Source organism: Rutilus rutilus (genome assembly GCF_951802725.1).
Source record: "Rutilus rutilus genome assembly, chromosome: 25".
NCBI lineage: Eukaryota > Metazoa > Chordata > Actinopteri > Cypriniformes > Leuciscidae > Rutilus > Rutilus rutilus.
In genome coordinates this window covers 11,913,686-11,937,452 of record NC_140229.1, presented here as the reverse complement: position 1 = coordinate 11,937,452, position 23,767 = coordinate 11,913,686, and the positions used below count along the sequence as shown (strand labels likewise).

The following is a 23,767-nucleotide window of genomic DNA, read 5'->3' as shown; positions in this document are numbered from 1 at the left end:
CTGGAAAATATATGAGCTGAATGGTTCATTTTGTCTTAAAAATGTGATTCGACAGAATCTCATAAAGATGCTGTACAAATACCCAATGCAGCTCACTTTCATGGTACGAATGTAACTGAGGGAAGATTGAGAGCTTGTTTTACAGTGTTTAACGGTGAAGACATACTATGTGGTAAAGATGTTTTTTAAAGACAGACAGACAGACAGACAGATGGTGATAGATAGATAGATAGATAGATAGATAGATAGATAGATAGATAGATAGATAGATAGATAGATAGATAGATAGATAGATAGATAGATAGATAGATAGATAGATAGATAGATAGATACTGTAGATATTGTAGATAGATACTGTAGATCAATATTGTTTCCTTCATTTTTCTATCATTGTGTACTTCAGAAATTTGCATGTTTCCCAACCATTTCTTGCGGGCACTGTGCATTTCTCTGTCTACAACTGACAGCTTAAAATGTCTTCCAGATACGCATGACTGGGGCAGAATGACTGCCGGCAACGCCAATGAATAGAAACAAGTCCCCACAGTGTGAAAGTGAGAATGTAGATAACTGATAAAGCCAAGATACACCTACTGCCTATCATCAGCCTGATTCAATTCTGCTTTATCTAGCTGCAATGATACGATTCTGATATCTGATAATGCAGCGGGTACAGCTCACTGGGCTTAACTTTTTTTTATTTTTTAGAAAAGATCAAGTGAGAGGTAAGAACATGGAGAGAGAGAGAGAATGCAAGAATGAAAGAGAGAAAAAATCAGCTGTGTGGAATGGGAGTTCATATGAAGTAAATTATTCTAATACTACAGAAAAGCAAATATGCTTATTTGCACAACTAACATTTGCACTAGGTGCGTAAGGGAATTTAACTCTTATGTGAGAAAGTAGGATTGACAGAAATTCAAAATGTGTTACAAGCTCTATTGAAATCATGTGAGAAACTTAACAGCAAGTCAATGTTACTCTAGCAAAAACAACAGGCAAGCTTTTTCTTTTTGTACAATACAGTACAGAGACCGATTCTCTCTGCTTAAATCTAGACCAAGCTGGGTAATTGGCACATCAACAAAATATCATCTTTTATCTAAGTGCAAAATCTCTGAACGATATTGCCTCCACAACATAATCATTAGCTCCAAATGCATGAAACACATGAGGAATCGTGGGAGGTTATTATGCCAATCAAAAGCCAAAGCAAGTGCTGCTAATAAAATCTGTACAGGTGGTCCGGAAAATTTCAAAGTCATCGTTGTTCTGATTGGTTGAGAGCAGCGTGGCGTGTCTGGCGGGCACAGAATGTAGGCCGTCGGGAGGCCTGATTAATCTTCATTTTCCTGCTCTGTCATTTTTAACTGTGATTCACCAATCAGCCACTGCGACAAAGACATTTTGTGCTAAGAAACACTTGGAAATAATTACCAGACTTTGCAAAGTATAAAAAAAAAAAAAAAAACTTAAAAAAAATGCAAAGATCTGCTGATATAGACCTATAGGGTTTGGATAAGCCACAGCAATGTTGTTTGTGGTGGATTCATCTACAGCATTCTAAAAAATACATATTTGATCTTTAAGATCAGATAATTCCCACTGTCTGCAATGACTTAGGAAGATTCTGTTTTCTAGAAATATTCTGCACATGCTCAGTGAAGGTTTGCAAGTAAGAGAGACTACGTGCACACACACACACACACACACTAGGGCTGTACTCAGAATATTGATACAAGGATACATCGTCATGAAATTCTGACGATGCGCGTATCGATACAGCAGCTGCCGTATCGATACTGTTGTGCTTATGTAGTCAATTCAATTAGCTATGGCGTAAGTTCGACGCAGAAGTATAAATTGGGCTTAAGTGTTCAGCGGTGCTGCGTCTTCTCTCTCTCGTCTCTCAAAATAGGGTGCGCAAGCCAAGCGTCAAGCGCTGCAGGCGGCGATAATAGCCTACACACTCGCGTTTAGGAGTCGGGACATGACGGAATATTCACTTGCACAATCGGGCCAGCATTGCATCGTCTTTTAAATTCTTACCAGTTTAAACATTCAGTACTCGCGCGCTCTCTGAGAGATGGTTTTCTCTGCGTGCATAGGCCTACATAGAGTAAAGCCGCCTCACAAACAGCTCGCGAGTAACAAAAGTTATTTTTCGCGGATTATATCGCTTTAACAGACAAAAACACGCAAAATGATTTAAAAAATGTCGGTCTTGTTGAGTATCCTCTAAATACAGTCGGTTATGTCTAAGCATAAAACGTATGATGGGACAGTATAATGAAATCAGGATCCGTGCACTAGCTCTTAAAGGGACAGCAGCCCAGTGTTGCCAACTATTTTCAAAGGAAAGTAGCTAACGCCTCCCCTAAAAGTCGCTAAATGTCGCTAGATGACGTCATACGTCAATTAGCATATTCATGACGTCATCCCGGCGTACTTGCCTGTAGTTCTGCCTGTCTAATGTTTTTTCTCATTAAAATCATGCTCACATACTGTATTTTATAATAACATAATAATATATATAATATAATATAATATAATATATATAATATAATATAGCCGAATGTCCAATAAAGCTGTTCTCATTTACTATATTTTTTTGTCAGACAATAGAACGAGTAGCTATTGAATGACTATTTTTTTTAATTATCTGAATTGAGAGAGTTCGGGAACTGGGTGAACTAAAGCACTGTGATAGTGAGTATTACAAGTGATAAGCACAAGAAAAGAAATGAAAATAAAATGATCAAACTAAATTCTTTAAATATAAAACAAAGTGATAAATCCGTGGAAACAACACTGCTCATTCACATCTGTTAGCTGCCGTGCTGCTGCTCCTCTCTCAGCCATTCACTGAACAGGGTAGACGCAGAGAGAGGTGTGTGACGGCAAGGAGAAAGAAAAACTCGCGCTCGCAGGACTGTGCTGGCAACATTTGCAGGTTACTGAGGTTTGTCCAAAAAGTAGCTAGATTTGTCGCTAGTCGCTTTTTTGAAAAAATGTCGCTAAAGGGGTCTGAAAAGTCGCTAAAATAATATTGTTGTCAAAACAACAAAAGATAGTTTTAATTTGAAGGAATCTGGATTAATAGCCTATGTATTTAATTTAGTCAGGACCAAAATACTACCCAGTGTTATTTTACATTTGATTACGTTTCTAGTATTTCTGAGTACTAGTGCTAGACCTATTCAAAACGTTTTCTCTTTATTGGTAGGTTATCTTTATTTTATTGTATTTATTAGTGCTACCTTTTACAATTTAATTCAAATATTGAAATCAATGATTTCAAAGTATTGTGAAGAAATGACTTTGTTTGGTGCACATTCCAACACTTTTTTTCAGTGATCACAACTGTTATACCACTGGTTATACAATAAACATATATTACTGTTACTCAACTCTGAAATTCCAAATTGATCCATATCGTGATACGTATCGTATCGTGGCTTTAGTATCGTGATGCGTATCGTATCGTGACATTGTTGGTGATACACAGCCCTAACACACACACAATGTGCCAGGTGAAATGATAAATGGCAACCAGTGAGTGTGAAGTCTGAACCTCCACCAGGGGTAGTACAAAGCAAATCAGCAACAAATCAACAAAACATATGAAATGTTTTGTAAGACCCCAGAAACGCAGCTTCTGCATTAGAGAGAAGCACTGACTCCTGATCAGAGAGAACAAGCTCTAACCTTCTCTCCTCTCCTTCCATGAAAATCAATTTCTCCCTCTTCAGGCAAACTCATCCTGAGAAGACTTACAGACAGAAGTGTTTACGTTCTTTCCTAAAGTATTAAAGCCCAGTCAAAAGCCTTGCCATTAAAAATAAAGGAAGTGAAGGACAGAATCGAGCCGAGTGAGACAGGCGATGCTTCACAGTCGACTCCAATAACACCATTCTGTTTCATGCAGTTTCACCTTCAAAAAGCACAGGGTCAGGATAATGTTTTTATTCTTAAAGTAACTGTGTAAAAATGTCTGAAAACAGTTATGTGGAAAGAACATTCATTCAAGAACATTTAAAGAAAGACTGGTGAAAAAAAGTAAAAGTTACGAAGTTGAGTTAAGAAGTCTCTTAAGATCACCAAGGCTGCATTCATTTAATAAAAAATACAGTAAAAACAGAGCTGTTTTATATTTTAATAGAGTTTAACATGAGCTGAATTTTCAGCATCATTACTCCAATCTTCAGTGCCACATGATCCTTCAGAAATCTTTCTATGCTGATTTGGTGCTCAAGAAACTTTTCTTATTACACTCATTACACAACCCGAATGCTGGGTTGTTTCAACCCAAATTTGGGTCAAATATGGACAAACCCAACTGTTGGGTTAAACATTTTATAAAAATAAAAAAAAGTAATCAACCGGTTGGGCTTGTCCATGTTTGACCCAAATTTGGGTTGAAACAACCCAGCATTTTTTAGAGTGTATCAATGTTGAAAACAGTTGTACTGCTTAAAGGGATAGTTCACTTTTAAATTAATTTTTGATATGTTTTAGCTTACCTCAAGGGCATCCAAGATGTAGGTGTCTTTGTTTCCGCAGTAGTTTCAATTTTGATATTTTTAGGTCAAACCGTTCTTGTCTGTCAGTCATATAATGCAGGTCGATGGTCACTGTCTCAAAACACAAGCACAGAGTCCAAATTAAAACAATTCCCCATCGTCCAAATTAAACAATTCCCCATCGTAAGTACACATTGATGGCCTAAGACACGAAACGAGCGGTTTGTGTGAGAAAACGAACAGTATTTATATCGTTGTTATCTCTTGAACACAGCACACGTCCAAATGATCTGACGGCGCGGGCGGGTATAGGTATATAAATAGATGTCGCCTTGGCTACGGTTTCGTTCCAATGAACTGCAGTAGCGAAGGCGACATCTAGTGTATACATCTATATCCGCCCGCGGGCGGGTATAGATGTATACACTAGATGTCGCTTGGCTACGGTTTCGTTCCAATGAACTGCAGTAGCCAAGGCGACATCTATTTATATATCTATACCCGCCCGCGCCGTCAGATCATTTGGACGTGTGCTGTGTTCAAGAGATAACAACGATATAAATACTGTTCGGTTTCTCACACAAACCGCTCGTTTCGTGTCTTAGGCCATCAATGTGTACTTACGATGGGGAATTGTTTAATTTGGACGATGGGGAATTGTTTTAATTTGGACTCTGTGCTTGTGTTTTGAGACAGTGACCATCGACCTGCATTATATGACTGACAGACAAGAACGGTTTGACCTAAAAATATCAAAATTGAAACTACTGCGGAAAAAAAGACACCTACATCTTGGATGCCCTTGAGGTAAGCTAAAACATACCAAAATTTAATTTCAAAGTGAACTATCCCTTTAATGTTTTTGTGGAAACAGTGATACATTTGTCCCCAGGATTGTTTAATAAGAAAGTACAGCAATAATAGCATTTATTTGAAATAGAAATCTTTTGATACAATATAAGTGTCTTTACTGTCACTTTTGATCAATTTAATGCCTCCTTGCATAATTAACTTATCAATTTATATAAAAAAAAGCTTACTGAATTAAACTTTTGAATGGCGGTGTGATCTTATTTTTACTAGGTGTACACTTAATGAATATTTCCACATTAAAAACCTGGTATGATAGACATTAGTAATAGTTACATTTGTCTGGTTTGAACAATTAATTTACAACGCCTAAAATATGCCAGTACACAAGTTTTGTAAGGATAGAAGTTCAGTGGTGAACTGGTAACACTTTACAATAAGGTTTTCATTTGTTAACATTAGTTAAATACATTAGCTAACATGTACTAAGAATGAACAATACTTCTACAGCATTTATTAATCTTAGTTAATGTTTATCTCAACATTTACAAATAACATTATTAAGATCAAATGTTGCATGTTAACATTAGTTATTGCACTGTGAATTAACATTAACAAGAACATTTTTATTACCTAACATTAACAACGGTTAATAAATGCTGTAAAATTATATTGCTCAATGCATTAATTAATGCTAACAAATGAGACTTATAGAACTGGCACAGAATAGAATAGAATAGAACAGAACAGAACAAAAAGAGTAGTGTCTGAAAGTCACACACATTTTTCAGATGGATGTTCTAGTTGGCAAAAATAAATATAATAATAATAGAAATGTTCTTTTCCACTCCTAGAAAAAAAAAACACATTTTTGGGGATTGCGACAATCCATTTCCCATAAATCCATGAGACTTTTTTGACAGCTGCATATACATTAAAAATCTATCCAGCCCACTCACACACCACCCAAATGAAAATTGAGGCAGTCGTACAGAGAGGAAGTCAGAACCCATTTCAGTTTAATTACAGCACATTTTATTCCTAGGGAAAACAATAGCCCCTTCAAGCTTCCTGTGAGGTTTCACCTCAAGATGATTTAGCTCTCAAGATGTCAAACTCTCTGTCAAGCAAAAACATGGGTTGTAGTCACCTAATAGTTATGATTCTGAACCGCAGACACAAAGGTTCAGCCCCGAGCAGGAGTGGGACAGGAACTGGGGACTTACTAATATCACAGTCCTGCTCTATCACCACTGTGCCCCTGAGCTGAGCACTTAACCTCAGTTCTCTCCACCAGAAGTGAGCTTGCAATTAATCCACAGAAAGTCAGTTCGAATAAAAAGCACAATATGTGGTAAGCTAATAAGATACTGTAAATGCAAGACTTTCAAGACTTCAATGCAGATTATTCTGGCCAAAATCCACCCACTCAGGAAGTGACAAGTAAGATGACCAACTTTTAAAACTCATTATTAATGTAGCTAATCAGATCCGATTTTGTGCAATAAGCATCAGACGGTCAGCGAACTGACTGGTTGGACAGTGGATGTGCTGTATGAGGCTGAGACTACGCATTACATAACAGCCAGGGCATGAAACTGCAATAAAAGTCATTGATCATGAGCATCATCAGATAGTATCCTGCTTTATGAAAGTCTCCTAATGTTTTTGATAGCACAAGAATTCCAGTGCTTGACTTTGCGGTACTTTGGGCTTTTGTTGATGATGCTCTTCAGAGACCCTGATACAATCAAGTCCACTTTTACTGCAGAACTCTACCTAATTACCACACCATTGTCTTCAAAGGAAATCCTGATGCACACTAATCTAAAACCGCACCGCAATCTTTTATAAAACACCTGAGAGCCAATTCGTGTTCCTTTTGGAAGCCCTGGCACTTCATCAGTTCTCACGCACACACACTCATACCACAGACAGCGCTGAAAGCAAAAAGATTGTATTTGCACCTCTAAGGAAATGAGGGCACAAGCTGAGGTTTGCGCTGCCAGGCAGTGATACGTTATGCTCTGTACATGCAGTATATGAAGATCCAGTCTTGTGAGGAAACAATTGCTATTCCATTTAAATTGCATTTGAGTTTCTTTTGTTCCTGTTCTGCTTCATATTGAAATTACAGACGCCATGAAATCTGTATTAAAAGGTCATCCGAAAAGGGGTGTGCATACTATTCAGTTTTCCTTTGTTCCAGTGCAAACCTTTAATTTTCTACAAAACAAATGCATATTTGTACATTGATTAATCTCCTTTTGCACATGTCTACAGAAACCCCCCCAGAGGTCACTCTATTAAACTCCGAAATGCCATTAGTGTGAGTGGCATCAAAATTAGAGACTAAATCATCATGCCCAGTTTTGCCTATCATCTCAAAGAAAACATTGTCATTCAAAGACTCTTTCTGCAGTTACATCATTGAACCAGTAGGTGGTATAGTTACAGTACTATCTTTATGAGTAAGTCACTGACCTTGAATCACACATTTTACCAATTTGTTCAAAACTGCTGATTTATTAAGGAACAAAACAAGCAACAGTGTTTATGAGTGAGTCATTGAATCATTCATTCAACTAATTAGTTCAAAACCCTGATTCATTCAGGAACGAAGTGACACAAGTGACTGTCATTGTAAGTGAGTCATGGAATGTTTTTTTTTTTATTTTTCTCAAAAAGGCTTATTCATTCAGGAACGAAACACCACTACCGTGTTGCTATTTTTGTTGACGGACCGAAAACAGACAAAGTAACTGTCAATTCTGCAGTTCTAGCAATTTTGGACACACAAGAGGGTTTTTGTGACACTCGTTTTTTCCTTACTTGTTTACGTACTTGTCTTTTGAACTATTATATAAAAGCAATACACAAATGAGGTAACTTATGTGTATATTCTCTCCACTGGGAAAAATAATTTTTTTATTTATTCATAACATTCATTCCATCAAGTATTTTCCCTCAGGTTGTTCCAAACTCATATGACTTTATTTCTTCACAGTCACACAACAGCAGTGTATGTCAGCCTCAAAATCAACAAAAACACCATAAAATAGTCCAAATTCTAATAAGAGCAGTCTTCAAAAATTCACCTATTGTGTTCCATGGTAAAGAAAATAACAGCATGCAGGTTTTGAACAATATGGTGAGTTTTGGGTGAACAATCTCTTTTATGTATGTAAGCTGTGGAAAAAATAGATATAAAGCACAATGTACATAGATATTTACTGCTACATGTCCAAAAATAAACACTTCAACAAACAAAACCTTCTGAGATTTGGACAGTTTTTTGCCCACCTACCGCTGACGTTTAGACAGATGGGCCAGCAGTTAGTATTTCCTCGCTCTATCTTGCTGTTGCCCCTGGTCAATCAAAGATCCATTCGGGCTTAAAGAAAGAATTAAGAGGAGGCCAAGATTCAGGTAAAACTGACAGGGTCTGAAGGATCTATGCCTGAATAACTGCACAGACTGGCCTCGCTACTTTCTGCTTTTATCAGAACTTCAGGCATGAGCAGAAGCGAACCGTTAAAATGTTTAGCAATCCAGCTGAGGGTATGCATATCACGATTACTTAAGACAAATAGAGTCTGAGGGCTATTGAATTTTTTCAATTGAAAACATTTTACAAGCTATTATTTTCCTGATTCAGCCTCCAAAGCATGACGATGAAAAAAAAAAAGAAAACACTTCCTGTTAAACAAATGCACATTTATCCTGTAACGCACTAGTGTCCAAAATATATGAAATCACACAGTTGTTTTACATGTTACATTGTTGTTTCCAAGCCAACTTAAAAATATGATAAAATATTTATTCATATTTCTTTATTCAATTATTATCTAATCCTAAGCCAGTTGGATAATATGAAATATAATTTTAATATACAGTATATATTAACATTCTTTGCACAATGAGGGTAATATTGCATATACTCTCAGGACTCATGGGTCTATGATAAATACAGCTTCAAACATTGCGAAAACATCAAAAAGTAAGAAAAAAGGCACCCTTCACATTCATATTATTATAATTTATTTATGCAGAGAACGCTTTATCATTGTGCATTATATAAAGCATGCACAGAAGCAAAAATAGGCAGGCCAAACTGGGGAAAGTCAGCAAAACTTTGACTACAAACTGTGACTACTAATGCAGACAATTAAATCAATACTAAAGAAGACCAATTTAAGGCTTTTTACTTTCAGGGGATTGCATCAGAAATATCAGACAGTATATTTAAGAGATAATCAAAGTGTGAATGCTTTTAATGTCCCTAAAGGCAACACACAAGCCTTCGACAGCATAGCTATTCTCTCAGCCTGTCAGTATTGGTCAATGCTGAGCTGCAGGCTTCATTGCACATCAAAGTGCATCTGCTGTCTTTATACGTACTTTAGGCACTTACAGTAAACTGTGCAGAGAAAGCTTGTGTGAATGTCAAATAAAAAACAAAAAAAAACACAAGCTCTCTGGCAGTTCCCAGGGTACATTACTGAGAGTAATTTCTAATGTAGAGTGTAATGAGACACGAAGTGATAAAGAATATTATAAAGTAATATAATCTAGTTCCATTTGCAAATCAGCATTTGATACAACAGTGTTAAAGCTACAATATGTCATTTGTTTTGCCGCTAGGAGTCGCTAATCTCTTACAATAACAAAGGCGTAGGTTGATGACACATTTGCTTTAAGCGGAATTATGGATCTTGTAGTCAAGCTGATGGATCTTGTCGTCAAGCTGATGGATCTTATAATGTTTATGGATGAGTGAATACATTGATGTTTTTAACATGACTGTGGTATGAAGCAGGGCGTGATTGCTAATGAGAGACAGATATCAGCGCCACACACGAGTCCCACGGATATAAAGGAATGAGGACATTTCATTCTACCGAACTACACGCAAGTGCAGAATTACTACTCACACAGGTCAGTTTATTAGACGAATTAAACTTGTGAGGTAACGCAGCGCTGTTTCACTTGGTCTAACAGTTACACTATCACACTAAACTGCATTTGAGTGTATTGAATGTTATTCTATGTGTTAGTTTATTGGCTGTATGAGACTAGCAGTAAGCTAGATCAACATTAGAATAACATACTGATCATATTCTAACATTTCATCATGTTGAACTATATAACATTGATTAGTTTTATGTACATTTGCTCACCTGTCTAATAAAGTAGAGTGTTGCACTCATCCGAAAAGGGGTGTGCATACATCTCTGTCAAGTCGAAGTTTATCGCAGACGTGGAGCTCTCGGCATCTCGAAAACGCCACGCTGATATTGATCCTAGTTTTAGTTCTCCATCTGTACCAAAGTCTGCTTGCCATGGTCCATAATATTTGAACAAAACAACAACATCGTGAGCGTGCTGCTAGGCGTAACCCAGTTGTCCACGTCTGTCGCCATGGTTACTATGGCAGTACGAGCGGAAACCGAGGGTAACGCGGATATTACGTCATTGACTGGCGACTCCCTCACACCCGCTCACACGTCCCGGTTCCTTGGTTAAAATCGCAATTTTCTCACAATTTACAAATAGTTGGAAACATTTGGGATACTGTAAGTAATCAACTAAACAAAATATATAACACTGGCCAAGTGGTTTTCTTGCAAAATCTTGCATTGCACTTTTTTTTGGTGTAGGATTTACTTGAAACAATATCACTCAGAAATTGCAAGTAAATTTCACAAATCATTGCAAAGAAACAACACATTGAATTAAAAAATGAAATTTAAGTACTGTAGAAAGACTGAAATAGTATTTTCTTGAAAACACAATTCACTAATCTCTGTTTTATTTACAACTTCGGGAAAAAAATGTGTTGTTTTTTACAGCGTATGCTAACGATGCAAATAAATCAGACAGAGTGAACCTACATGACTATGAAACTGTGAAAATGCCTCAGCCTGTTTTTATTCTAAGTGATAAAACTGCAAATGAGTTTTATAAACTGACTTTAGCTTCTCTCGCACATTACAAACACGTGACTGCAAAGCATCAAATTTCTGAATATTGCTGAAGCAAAATGTTCAGAATAATCTGAAAGGAGTACAGAGATATCAAAACTATCATAATGCAATACATCAATCATAAAAGAGCTTACAGTGTAAAGTCATGTTAGATTGTTGTTGTTTTAGTGAAGCAAGTTTAATCTTGCCATATCTTCTGAAAAAAAAAAAAAAAACTGCAAAAGCATTAATATTTGATTTGCTCAGCAACAACTGAGAATGGAGAATCACAGTGGCTGGACTGCCTGTTCCAGAAAGGGAGTAAAGCAAATCACAGAAGATATCTGCAAGGTTTCGATTTACATTGATGAGCAAAAGATGGAACAGGCCAGTGACCTCTCAGACACAAGTAAACCCTAATGTAAGAGGAGTTACACCTACATCTATTTCCCATTTACCCCAAATCAGAATATATATTTAGTTCAGTCATAAACTCTAAAGGGTGCAGACTTATAGGTCCTTTACATGCAACATGCAAGCAATCATTACTGCATGGCACAAGATGATTGGCCTCTGCTGATCCTGCAGCCAATAAGATTGCTTGCTCAACATTTAAATAGTCTGGTTCATTGTTTTCTGTAAGCTAGTTAATCTGAAACCCTCCACCTTCCCCAGCTCCACCTACCTAGATCTGCAACGGAATTATCTACAGGATAGATGTATGTCAATTTATGCAGCAGCATATCTTACATGCTCACAGCAGCGTGTCTGTGTATATATTAGCAGTAGCTACGTTTATTGACAGCAGAGTAGCAGATTTAGTCAGCCAAGACTCAATATATTTACATTGCCATGCTCAATAATGTGCTAAAACTATTCAGTGTTGCCATGATTGAAATAAAATTATACAATATTTTAAATTAATAATTAATTATATAAGTAATTTTAAAATTATATATAATAAAATATTTTAATTATAAAAAAATATACATTATACAATCAAATATACATTTACAAACAAATATACAACACACTCATACATTAACCCCTTTCACACAAAATTGCCAGAATGACTTTAATGGTAAATACACAAATATGCTGTGTACACAAGCAACAGCCACACGGCATTCTGGCTTTTTACCGGTAAGATACCATTCACACATCAGCTCCAAAATACAGGTAAATTCTGTGATGTCAGTCATCGGAAGTGATCTTTTTTTCTTTCTTCGCCCGCATGAGGAGAAGAGCTTTAGTTTCAATATCTGTTCAATTTGACCATTTTTTTTTACATCTGAGCAAAAGGCTTAAGGAAATGATCAAACAGAACACGCTTTTGCTGATGAATGGAAAAGATGGCTGGGTCTCGAGCGCGACACTTTGAAAAAGCTGCGAGATGTGGCGCAACGGTCATAGATGATCATCTTGTGCATATTTACAAAGAAAAACTTGATATGAACTTTATGATTGGCCCAAAGCAGACTTCTTAAGTCAGTTCGTTCTGACCTCACATGTGATCATACCGCATCATTCCGCATTCACACAGAGCACATTACCAGTAATTTACTGGTAATGTTACAACTTCCCTTACTGGTAAATTGCTGGAACCAATTTACTGGTATTTTTGAAAAGGTCCTTTTCACACATGATCTTTAACAGTAATATACCGGTAATTTACCAGTAAAGACTGTATCTGTGAAAGGGACTATCACCAAAACACAATCATATGTTGCTACACTTTTCTAAGACCTGTGTGTGGAGGGGAAAAGACCTGTCTATAAATATACAACTTCACTGTCCCTAGAAACCCTAGAGAATGAACCTTTCGCAAGTATAAAAATTTAATGTCTGAATAGGAAAGATCCTCATGTCCATACCGAACATCTGGAAAATGCAGAATTCCTATTGAGACTACAGTATATATTATTGTAAGACCATGATACTGCAGTATCAAAATTTGTGAATTCATTTATTCAAGAATTCATGAAATGATTTTTTTACCCTGTAATACCAAGCAGTGATGTTAACAATCTGTGAAAAATTTTTTTTCATATATATATAAAATCTGAAATTTTAATCTAAAATTAGTTCAGAAAAATAATGTTTTGAACTAGGATTGCCAGTAAAACTGCTTATTGGACCTGTTAAGTAATAACCAGAACAGTTCAGATCACTAGTGTGCAAATCATTAGAAGCATTACCTTAAACTTGCACCCATAAGACAGTGACCGGTGGAGCATTACAGAGACAGTATGGCCTGTCCTTGCTCCTGTGCTAATTTTATAAGACGAGTGCCCTAAGGCACACAAATGAGAGCCGTGCACTCCACAAAGAATAACATCAATGACCGCTCACATCCCATGACAATAGAGTCCCTTTTAGAATGTTCGCTAAAATACATAATTTAACAGCAGAGTGGCATCATCACATCACTTATTGATTATCTCTATATTAACTCTATATATTAATGTATTAATAATGATAGTGAATTCTGACTTGCTGCTCCAGGATTGTTGGTTGGGACCACATATTGGGGTATAAAAATTATTACACTGATGAGCCAAAACATTATGACCAGTCACAGGTGAAGCAAATATTGTTGATCATCTCCTAACAAGGCCACATATTAAGGCCTGGGCAGATTAAAAGGTAAGCAAAAAATCACTTCTCGTAATCAACACGTTGAATGCTGGAGAAATGGGCGTCTTTGCCTTGACTGGGTCAGAGTATCTCTAATCCAATGTTTTGGCTCATATTATATTATATTATATTATTTAAAAATATATATATAACAATTCTTAAAAATCATTTGTCTGGAGTGTGTTGCATGGGGTGTGAACAGCAGCTTGATGTTTGTATGAATCCAATTAGCAATAAATCTATTTGAAATGTGTGTTTTTAAAGACAAAAATATTCATAGTGCATGGAGAGGACACACCTACACAACCTAGACTTAACTTTACCATAGGCATATGGTGGTGACTCAGGTACGCCTTTGATAAAGGCTACCTCTCTCAGCATATCTGCCTCATCATGCCTGAAAAAGTATGAACAAATATCATACCTCAAATCTCAAAGTGGGTGGACTTGGAATAGAATAGGGAAGAATATAAGAAATACTTGCTTATTTCACACCGTCTAGTGCAATTGCACAATTCAATTGTGCTGAGGGTAGGAGTACAGTTCCCAGCATGTCCTGGGGCAGGAATAAATCATGCTTACATACTGCTTTACTGTTCACTTTTTACTGTTTGTTACAATATTTACACTGGTTACAATTAAAGGTTCTTTATTGGCATCGATGGTTCCATGAAGATTTTTTAACATTCATGGAACTTTCATTACACAAAAGGTTCTTTATAGTGAAAAACGGTTCTTCTGATAATTAAAATTGTCTTGACACAAAAAAGTTTTTTTTTTTGGAACCTAAAATAGTTCTTCAATGGCATCACTGCGAAAGCGAACTTTTATTTTTAAGAGTGTATGGGCTATTAAAGACACACAGTGAAAAATGTGCGCTAAAAAGGCATGGGCACAGTTATTTTTGCGGCTGACCTTATTGCATATGCATTTGTAGGAGTTTCCTATTCAGACGCAAAATTTATGGGAGGAGAGTATTTAAATGAATCATGCACTATGATTAACTATGGTTTGCGCTAGTCAATTTAGAGTTATTTGTTCCTTTATTTGCCGCCCAAAAAAAGCACGTCTTAAACCAGACGCTACCTGGTAGATTGTGTTGGTCATTATGGAAATGATCTGACTGCGTCTGTGTTCATTAATTTGTCAGTAGATCACACGGAGAACTTTTCACCCCCATCTGCGCTTTCATGCTAATTTGCCCTGTTTAGTAAATCTGGCCCTATGTGTTTTGTTACATAAGTTACTGTATGTTTCATGTGTTGTTAACTGAATCTATGTTCTTAAATATATGATTGTTGAGTCTCACCCTCATTGTGATTTGTGCACTTTATGTAAAAGAGGTTCCCCCAAAAATTTTAAACTCACCGTCATGTTGCATGAAACCTGTATGATTTTCTTTCTTAAGCAGTACAAAAAAAGAAGATATTTTGAAGAATGTCTCAGCATTTATACAATTAAAATCAATGGGGCCCAGTAATGTTTTAGACGCTATATTCACTTTCTGGACCAAAAAAACAAACAAAAAAAACGTATTTTGTGCTTTTTTTCACATTTTCATGTAAATGATGACAGAATTGTTTTCTTTTTGTGTGAACTAGTCCTTAAAATACCCTGCAGATTAAAACAAATATTTGAGTTCAAGTGCCATTATGAAGAGTCTTGTTCCACACAATTACTGACCCAAGCAAAAATGACATGAAGTACAAACAGAAAACACCACTAACGAACCATCAATCTTCCCACTGTGTACAACCACACTGCAGTTTCAATTCAGTACAATCATATCAAAAGGTTCTTGTTCGAGATAATATAAGCTAACTGCGTGAAACGACTGTTGTGTTTTTGCTCGAAACACTATGCTGAAATCCCTAGTGCTGTAATGTTGATATGGAAGATCACCATTGTGAGAAGCTTTCAACCATCTGTCACTTTGACAGTCGGGTCAGGGGGCGTCCACTTAAGACTTCATCATCCTGCTTGCTTCAGAGAACGACCCTCAGTTCAATTAATAATATGTTGTAGTGCTTTGTTTGATTTCCATCAGTGGTGCTGGTACTTGTTCAGGGCTTAGACAGATCTGCATTCAACATTTTACAGCAGTTAGAGATATTATTAAAGCATAAAAAGGGTAATAAATAAACAATTTCCCACGATTCTTTTGTTTTTGCTTTGTTTTGGTTTTTTTTGTGCCACTTTCCTTGTGTGTTGGGTGCTTGTTACTCTATTTGATTCAATCCAACCAGAGATTTAATAAACTGAATAAGAAAGGACAGGCAATTGAGCTTCTCTGTTAGCCAAACACCTCAGGTTATGATCAATGAGTTTACTAATAAGAGTGATATTGAATTCTTGATTTAGGATGCTCTGACTGACAGCTCTTTCTCCTCTCTTTTAATAAAGTACAAACAAATAACTCCTACACTGGCATTAACATTATTTTTACGGCCATAAAAGTGTTTCCTGAGGGATGAACATAATTGGTTGTTTATAAATAAAAGCTAGAAATACCATTAAACTGCTTGGATGTGTCACTGGAGAGATCAGGGTAAACAACCTGTTTTTCATTGCACATACTGCTCACTGTGATAACACATGGATATTGGAAAACACGTTAAATAATATGACAAAGTAGATGATCCATCTTTTTGTTTGAATCAATCTATAATTACTTTGTGATTATAATGGCTATACCTTAACATTTACTAGAGAAGGTTTGCTTTCAGCTTCCCAAAATGTGAGATAGATAGATAGATAGATAGATAGATAGATAGATAGATAGATAGATAGATAGATAGATAGATAGATAGATAGATAGATAGACAGATAGATAGACAGACCGATAGATAGATAGACAGACCGATAGATAGATAGACAGACAGACAGACCGATAGATAGATAGATAGACAGACAGACAGACAGACAGATAGACAGACAGACAGACAGACAGACAGACAGACCGATAGATAGACACAGATAGACAGACAGACAGACAGACAGACAGACAGATAGATAGATAGATAGATAGACAGACATACAGACAGACAGACAGACAGACAGACCGATAGATAGACAGACAGACAGACAGACAGACAGATAGATAGATAGATAGATAGATAGACAGACAGACAGACAGACAGACAGACCGATAGATAGACACAGACAGACATATAGATAGACAGACAGACAGACAGACAGACAGACAGATAGATAGATAGATAGATAGACAGATAGACAGACCGATAGATAGACACAGACAGACATATAGATAGACAGACAGACAGACAGACAGACAGACAGACAGACAGACAGACAGATAGATAGATAGATAGATAGATAGATAGATAGATAGATAGATAGATAGATGTGTCTTCTGCCACCAGATGATGAATAATCTTATTACTTCTATTAATTACTCACTTCATATTCATTAAGCCAACAACAACAACAAAAAATTGAAGTGTTGCTGGCAAATTATGCACTGAAATGTCAGTCGGTATTCAAATAATTTGTTGACATCAATACATTGTCAATCAATCTACCACTGCTTATGTATTTTTAAAACACTATCAGAATGCAACAGCTTACAGCTTCACACTACACAGATAAGTCAGACTTCTTTTTTTTTTCAGTGCATCAAAAAAGTGACAACCTTTCACATGCGGTTAGAGTGAACAGGCTCTGCCATAATGTTGTGTTTTTCCTTCAAAAACAAAAGAGGAAAAATGCTGCCTTAGAAATGACTTCTTTTTTTTTTTTCAAGTAGAAACCATGGCTTCTGGCTTGGCTAAAGTCTGCCACCCTTCATTTGCTTTGGCTGAGTTGAAATGGCTTTTCTTTGGGGGATAGATAAATCACCACACATCTCCAGGTGTGCACAGGCACACAGCAACAGTCGCCATTTGAATCAGTGCTACGGAGGAGTTGGAGCACGCAGAGCGTTCTGCCATCACTGTGACAGTGTTTGTGACAGGTTGTCTCAACAGTTCTTCATTATGGGGAAGCTGAACTCATGATCAAAAGTAAAATACATGACTGGTGGCAATCAGTACCAAAAAAGATGTGCTTAATGTGCTTTGCCAGACATCAATACAATCATGAACTTAAAATATATAATGTTGCTATATGGAAATGTACTAATTTCCAGTTGTTTTGTGTTCTTACAAAGGAGATGGTTTATGTTTGAGCTAAATGCAATTTAGGTGAATAAAAAGTGAAAGAACCAAAACAAAGTGTGCCACATAGCTGAGAAAATCTAAGTGTATTTGAATGGCTAAATTAAGAGAGAGAGAGAGAGGGGGGGTAAAGCAGAACTCTGGGTTGACAGATGGTATGACACATTTAATTCTCAAGTGGAAGGACTTCAAGTGGAAAAAAGGACTAAGAAATGAGGTCCAGAGATTCTCTTGTGTCTGTCAGACATGAGTCTACCACAGTTCACAGATCGGAAAGTCAAAAGTCAACACTTGCAGCATTCAATATGGCTAACAAAATTAATAACTATGTACCTTCTGACAAATATGTGGCTTGTTTGTTATTAACAGTTGACCGTGAGATGTTGGTGTCAGTAAGAGTAACGATATCCTATTATTAACTACTTTTATTATCCACAAGCAATTATTAAATTTCAGTCTTTGTTTCCTCAAGAAAATTAAGGGTTATACATTTTCAACAGGTTTATTAAACCACAAGCATTTTTATAATTTAGCCCAACACCAAACATGTCATCCAACAATAGAGAGACTAAACGAATAAATGAGCAAATGCTTAGTTACTCTGTACACACATATGGAGGTTTATGAAGTTCTCATCCACTGTATTTACTATTTCACCTTTTGATTGGTGGAATAAAGTGTCAATCAGACATGCAATCCATCTATCCATCCATCCATACATACATCCATGTTATCTATTAGAGCTGGGGTGCGTTTCCCGTACAATTATATAGCTCGAAGCTTAACTACCATAGTACGATGCATCGATGGAGAAATCAACTAGCTAGTCACAACTGTTTCCCGAAACCGTATGTCGCAAAGTATCGTTCAACCACGTTGGTTTATGACGTCTCGCACGTGGTGGACTAATAACTTATTTTAATTAATCTGTTTGAGATCGAATTAACGCTAGATTTTGTCATATAAGCTACAGACATGGCATCTGAAGACCATTTCAAATTTTTCTCAGTTATTTTGCTTTATTACCAGACTCAATATTTGGCTCGTTCTTACATAGTAGAGCACGTTCGCACATGCGCAGTATTCAAAAACGGTGCTTTAAATCTCTTGACAAACTAAAAGACGAAAATTACATTTGTATGTATTCTAAATAAATAACACGGGTTGTACTGAATGTCAGCTTTCTTATTTTGCTAAAGATAAGGATTTATTCAGTCTACATCTCATGTAAACTAGAAACTATGCTTCTAACCACAGCTCGAGAGCTGTCGTTCCAACCACACAAGTTTGCGATGCTGTTTGCGAACGTTCGTTGGAACGATGGTTTCGGGAAACACCAAATCGTTGAACTATGCTGATAACGACGGAACTTGCGACCATAGTTGGCTAACGATGCTTTCGGGAAACGCACCCCTGCACGGTTAATCATTAAAAGTTCGCAATCTCGATTTAAACACCCATGGTCTTATTCCTAAATGAAAACAATTCGGCCAGATGTCTATTAAACCTTTGACAACATTCAAATCTGCGTTGCTAATTCAAATATCACATAAGTACTAGAATAAAGGTTTATGGTTCAGATATAAACACTGATGTCTATGTTAGCGATCAAAGTAGAGTAAATCACCTATTGAAAGTAACTTTAAATTCAAATAAAGATTATTACATCGTTACGCCAGTAACAAGTGATTGTTAAAAAAGGCTGTGTCTGAAAGCTTAAAAATGTTGCTTTCGGACGATGCATTTCAAGGTATGAAGGCATCGAGGCATGTCAGAATTCAACGTTAGCTACACTTCTTGTCTCCTGAGATACCTTTATCTGATCGATTTTTAAAGGCAGCATAGATGTATCCTTCGCTGCCTTTGATTTCCCACAATCCTGTGTTCCATTCTATGAAACTAAACTATAAAAATGGCGTTTGACTGAAGTTGCGGTCGATGGTCAGTTTGTGTGTAAATGTACGTTTCTGACCAGCGTTTTCCACTTTTGATGTCATTCTAGCGAGAAATTATTATTGTAGTAATTAAATATTCGCTTAGCTATCACCAAAGTTCTCTCTATTTTGTTGTAGATCTTTAAACCATTATGCTGCCACAAAAGCCTGTCCGAAATCAGTTTCGTGAGGTACCTTTGAGTGCAAACGCTGCCTACAAATGTCATTGCCTGATAGAGCAGTGAGGCAACAAGTCAAGTGGCTTTCAGAAGCACCCAATGCATTTGTCATTGAACGATTCATTCAAGAGATTCGTTCAAAAAAAAAGATTCATCCAGTAATGAAGCAAGTGAAGTCTTTCTGAGTGAGTTATTGAATCAATCATTAAAAAAGAATTCATTCTAATTAATTAAATCTTTTTTAAAAAGACTGCCCCAATCGTGATCTTTGTTTTAAACAGAAAATGGTGATCTATCTATCTATCTATCTATCTATCTATCTATCTATCTATCTATCTATCTATCTATCCCTATTCCCTACATGCATTTATGTATATTTAGCATGAAACAAGGCACATTCTGCACATGAATGACTCTTTATTCAAGAGGTTTATTCATGCATCAAACTTTTCTATAATGAGATACAGATCGACGGAGTTTTGACGTCATCAGTAGTGTTGTTTTGCAGCTTTGTTCCAAACGTTCTTTTGGAAAGCCAAAGGACACGCGCACAGGCCACTGTCTCATACTACACAAAACGTCCCCTGCTGCGTCTGGTACCACGCGCAGAGCAAAGGCGAAAACGAAGGAGAGACATAGGCTACTTTACTCCAATTCCCCCTGCAGGAATAACGACTGCCTGTTCACCCACGTTTATATAACTTCCCAGAATAAGCATTAGAGGAAAAGTAAGAAAACAATGAGTCTACTGTATGTGCATGTGGGCGTCCACAAATGAGTGTGTGTGTGTGCGTGTGTGTGTGTGTGTGTGTGTGTGACTGAGACAGAGAGGAAGGGGGAATGATAAAGCAGGGATGAGCGAGATGGGAGAGGGAGAATCACTGAAAGAGAGGGAATAGAGAATTGAGTCGAAGTAAAATTTGATTTGTTGATGAACTACTTATCTAAATAGGCCACCAAAACTGATTGCATAGACGAGACTGCATGCTGATTGCATTACCAGACAGATCGCATCTCACCACGGATTCCCAAAACAACTCCAGCAGAAAAATAATTTGCTGTGCAAACACATCCAGATTAATAATAACAATATTTATATTTCAATAAAAAGTAAATACGAAAACTTAAAGCTGTAACTAATTTGAAACTGGAATGCTTAAATATGAAGTTTAATCATTGATTACACAAATTAACAATCGTATATTTGCAAGACGATCCAAAAAGCATGTAATATGAAAAGGAACAACATGAAACATATACACTTCTTCTCATAATGTAAATAATATAAATCATTGACTTACTTCAAGACAGCACTGTCTCCCTGTCTGACAGTGATGTTGTCCTTTAAATAAGAGTCTCCGCTTCTCGCTGGCACTCCTGCGGGCACAAGGAACAGCAGTCTTAGAGCCACAACAACCAGGCATTTCCACTGCAGCTCAAAATAACCAGTTATGCCCATTTTTCGTCAGAAAACTCAGAAACTTCCGTCCGCACAGCAGAACCGTATAACTGAAGGAGAGTAAATGCGATTCCCCTCGCAACGCAGCGTTCACTTCGTATTCCGTCCGTTAAATATCTCCAAAAGTACGAGTAATACTTAGTGCTACTGACAGAAAATCCACTCAAATGCTCATAAATATTCCTTTAAAGTTTTCAGCGTTCGGAGTGAAACGTTTTTTCAAGCGTTTTTCAGACACACGGAGGTGCTATACCGAGTCTTCAGAGACAGCACATATGTTGCTCGCGCTCTCAGAGAGATGCGCGCGCTCTTAAAGATGCTTCAGCCTCGTTCTGATCCTTGTCGTTTTCAAAATCACTTTAATAGGACCCGCACAAACTGATCGCAACTGCGAGTGGATGTTCAGTGCGTAAACAGCTCCGGGGTTGACTGTGTGTGCAGTGTGGGAAAAGGCAGAAACACTCCTGGAAACAGAGAGAACGCGCTCGACGCGCGGTCTGTGGTGCTCTCGCGCTCGGATAGGTGAGGAAACTGACTGCACATCAGTTCCTGTCTCTCCCTAACTAGAGCTGAACTCGGGGTGAACGCATGCGGAGAAGACAGACAGTGCACGCGCTGCAGGTCAACACAGAGAATGAAGAAAATATTTACTTCATCTAGCCTATCTATCATAATGGTATTAATGACGTACAAAAAAAATAAAAAAATAAAAAAATAAAAAATGTAAGCTGCATTTCCTTACATTAAAGATATATAGCCTAGTCCTGATATATAACCAAACATCCTAGTGTGCTTTTTCAAATTATAGGCCTATATGTTATATATTTCATATATGTACCACACACCATACTAAATTGTTTGCAGCTGGTTTAGATGCTTAGAAAGCCTGTCTCCCACCAAGACACATGAAAAGCGTCCCTCCAAAACCCCTGTAAAACATAGGCTGCTTTAAGATGTTTTTTTTTTTTTTTTTTTTTTTTTTTATCGGCAGATTAGTACTGCATACAACATCAGCCAAAAATTTGAATCATGTTTTAATATGTGATTGTGCAATCAGACCTATGGTAGGCTAAACATCATTTTCAGCAACATTCAATTGTTAAAGACATCATATTTAGCCTTATTTGCATATTTCCATTACACTTCATTCATAAGAGATTACAGTGATCAGTATCCAAATATATTTATGTGGTGTGTGCTTTATCCTGGATTATCATTCTCATGTTCATCACAGTCTTTAACTAATCCTAAATTAATCACTCCATCTAAACTAGTTTATGTTTACATTGATGGTAGATTCATTACAGCAAAAGAAAGGGTTAAAGGGGGTTTATTGGTGGAAAAGAGTTATTTGACCATTTTACCGAAATTGTTGCATTAAAATGATGATGGTGATGAACATGCCAAGAGAAAGTATGGCATGTGATAAGATTTAATTAAAAAATATATATCTTCCTTCTGATGTTACCTGGTGCTCGAAAAGCTTATTTGATTCAACTGCTTTTTAATTAAAACCCGGCTGACCTTAGCAAATTGTAGATCAGTTTAGCTAATTAGTACTGTGAATCCATGCCTCAGTGTAATGTGTTGAAAATGATACCCTTGATTTGATGATAATTCTGGGAAGGGGGAAAACAACAGAAGTCTACTGATCTTTAACACCTGAACTAATTGATTTAGCAAAAATGTGGAAAATCCAACCATAAGAATATTTGTACCCCCATTGTAGACACAATGTGCCAATTCTCTTTCTTTGTTTAATTGTTTTTCTGTGTTTTTTTCTTCCTTTTCTGGAGGAAGCTCAGTTGTGTTCAATCCCATTGCTTTGGGTGGGCGGATGAAAGAATGTTTCATTTCACTGTTTTTGTTCTGAATGGGTCATGATGAGTTCATATCTACGTTATAACTGTATAGTTAGCATTTCAATTCAGGTCAGTTGATGATCTTACACCATTATGTGCATATTCAGCTGTAAGCAAAAGGTCTTGCAAAGTGACTATTTCTACACATAGTTCTTTTTGGTCAGTGAACACCACTAATATAAACAGACATAAATATCACCATGAAGCAGACCGATATGGCAC

General features: G+C 36.8%; 1 protein-coding gene across 2 annotated transcripts in view; it reads right to left on the bottom strand.

Moving 5' to 3' along the window:
• opcml (opioid binding protein/cell adhesion molecule-like) overlaps window positions 1–23,767 on the bottom strand; it is a 159,494-nt gene that overhangs the window by 69,250 nt on the left and 66,477 nt on the right. The window contains exon 2 of one of the 2 annotated variants that reach the window (XM_084400806.1): window positions 21,526–21,601. In XM_084400806.1, the coding sequence (XP_084256932.1) occupies window positions 21,526–21,601 (76 nt within the window). Of the gene's footprint in view, window positions 1–21,525; window positions 22,566–23,767 lie in introns of those variants that run through there. The other variant, XM_084400805.1, reaches the window with a different exon arrangement.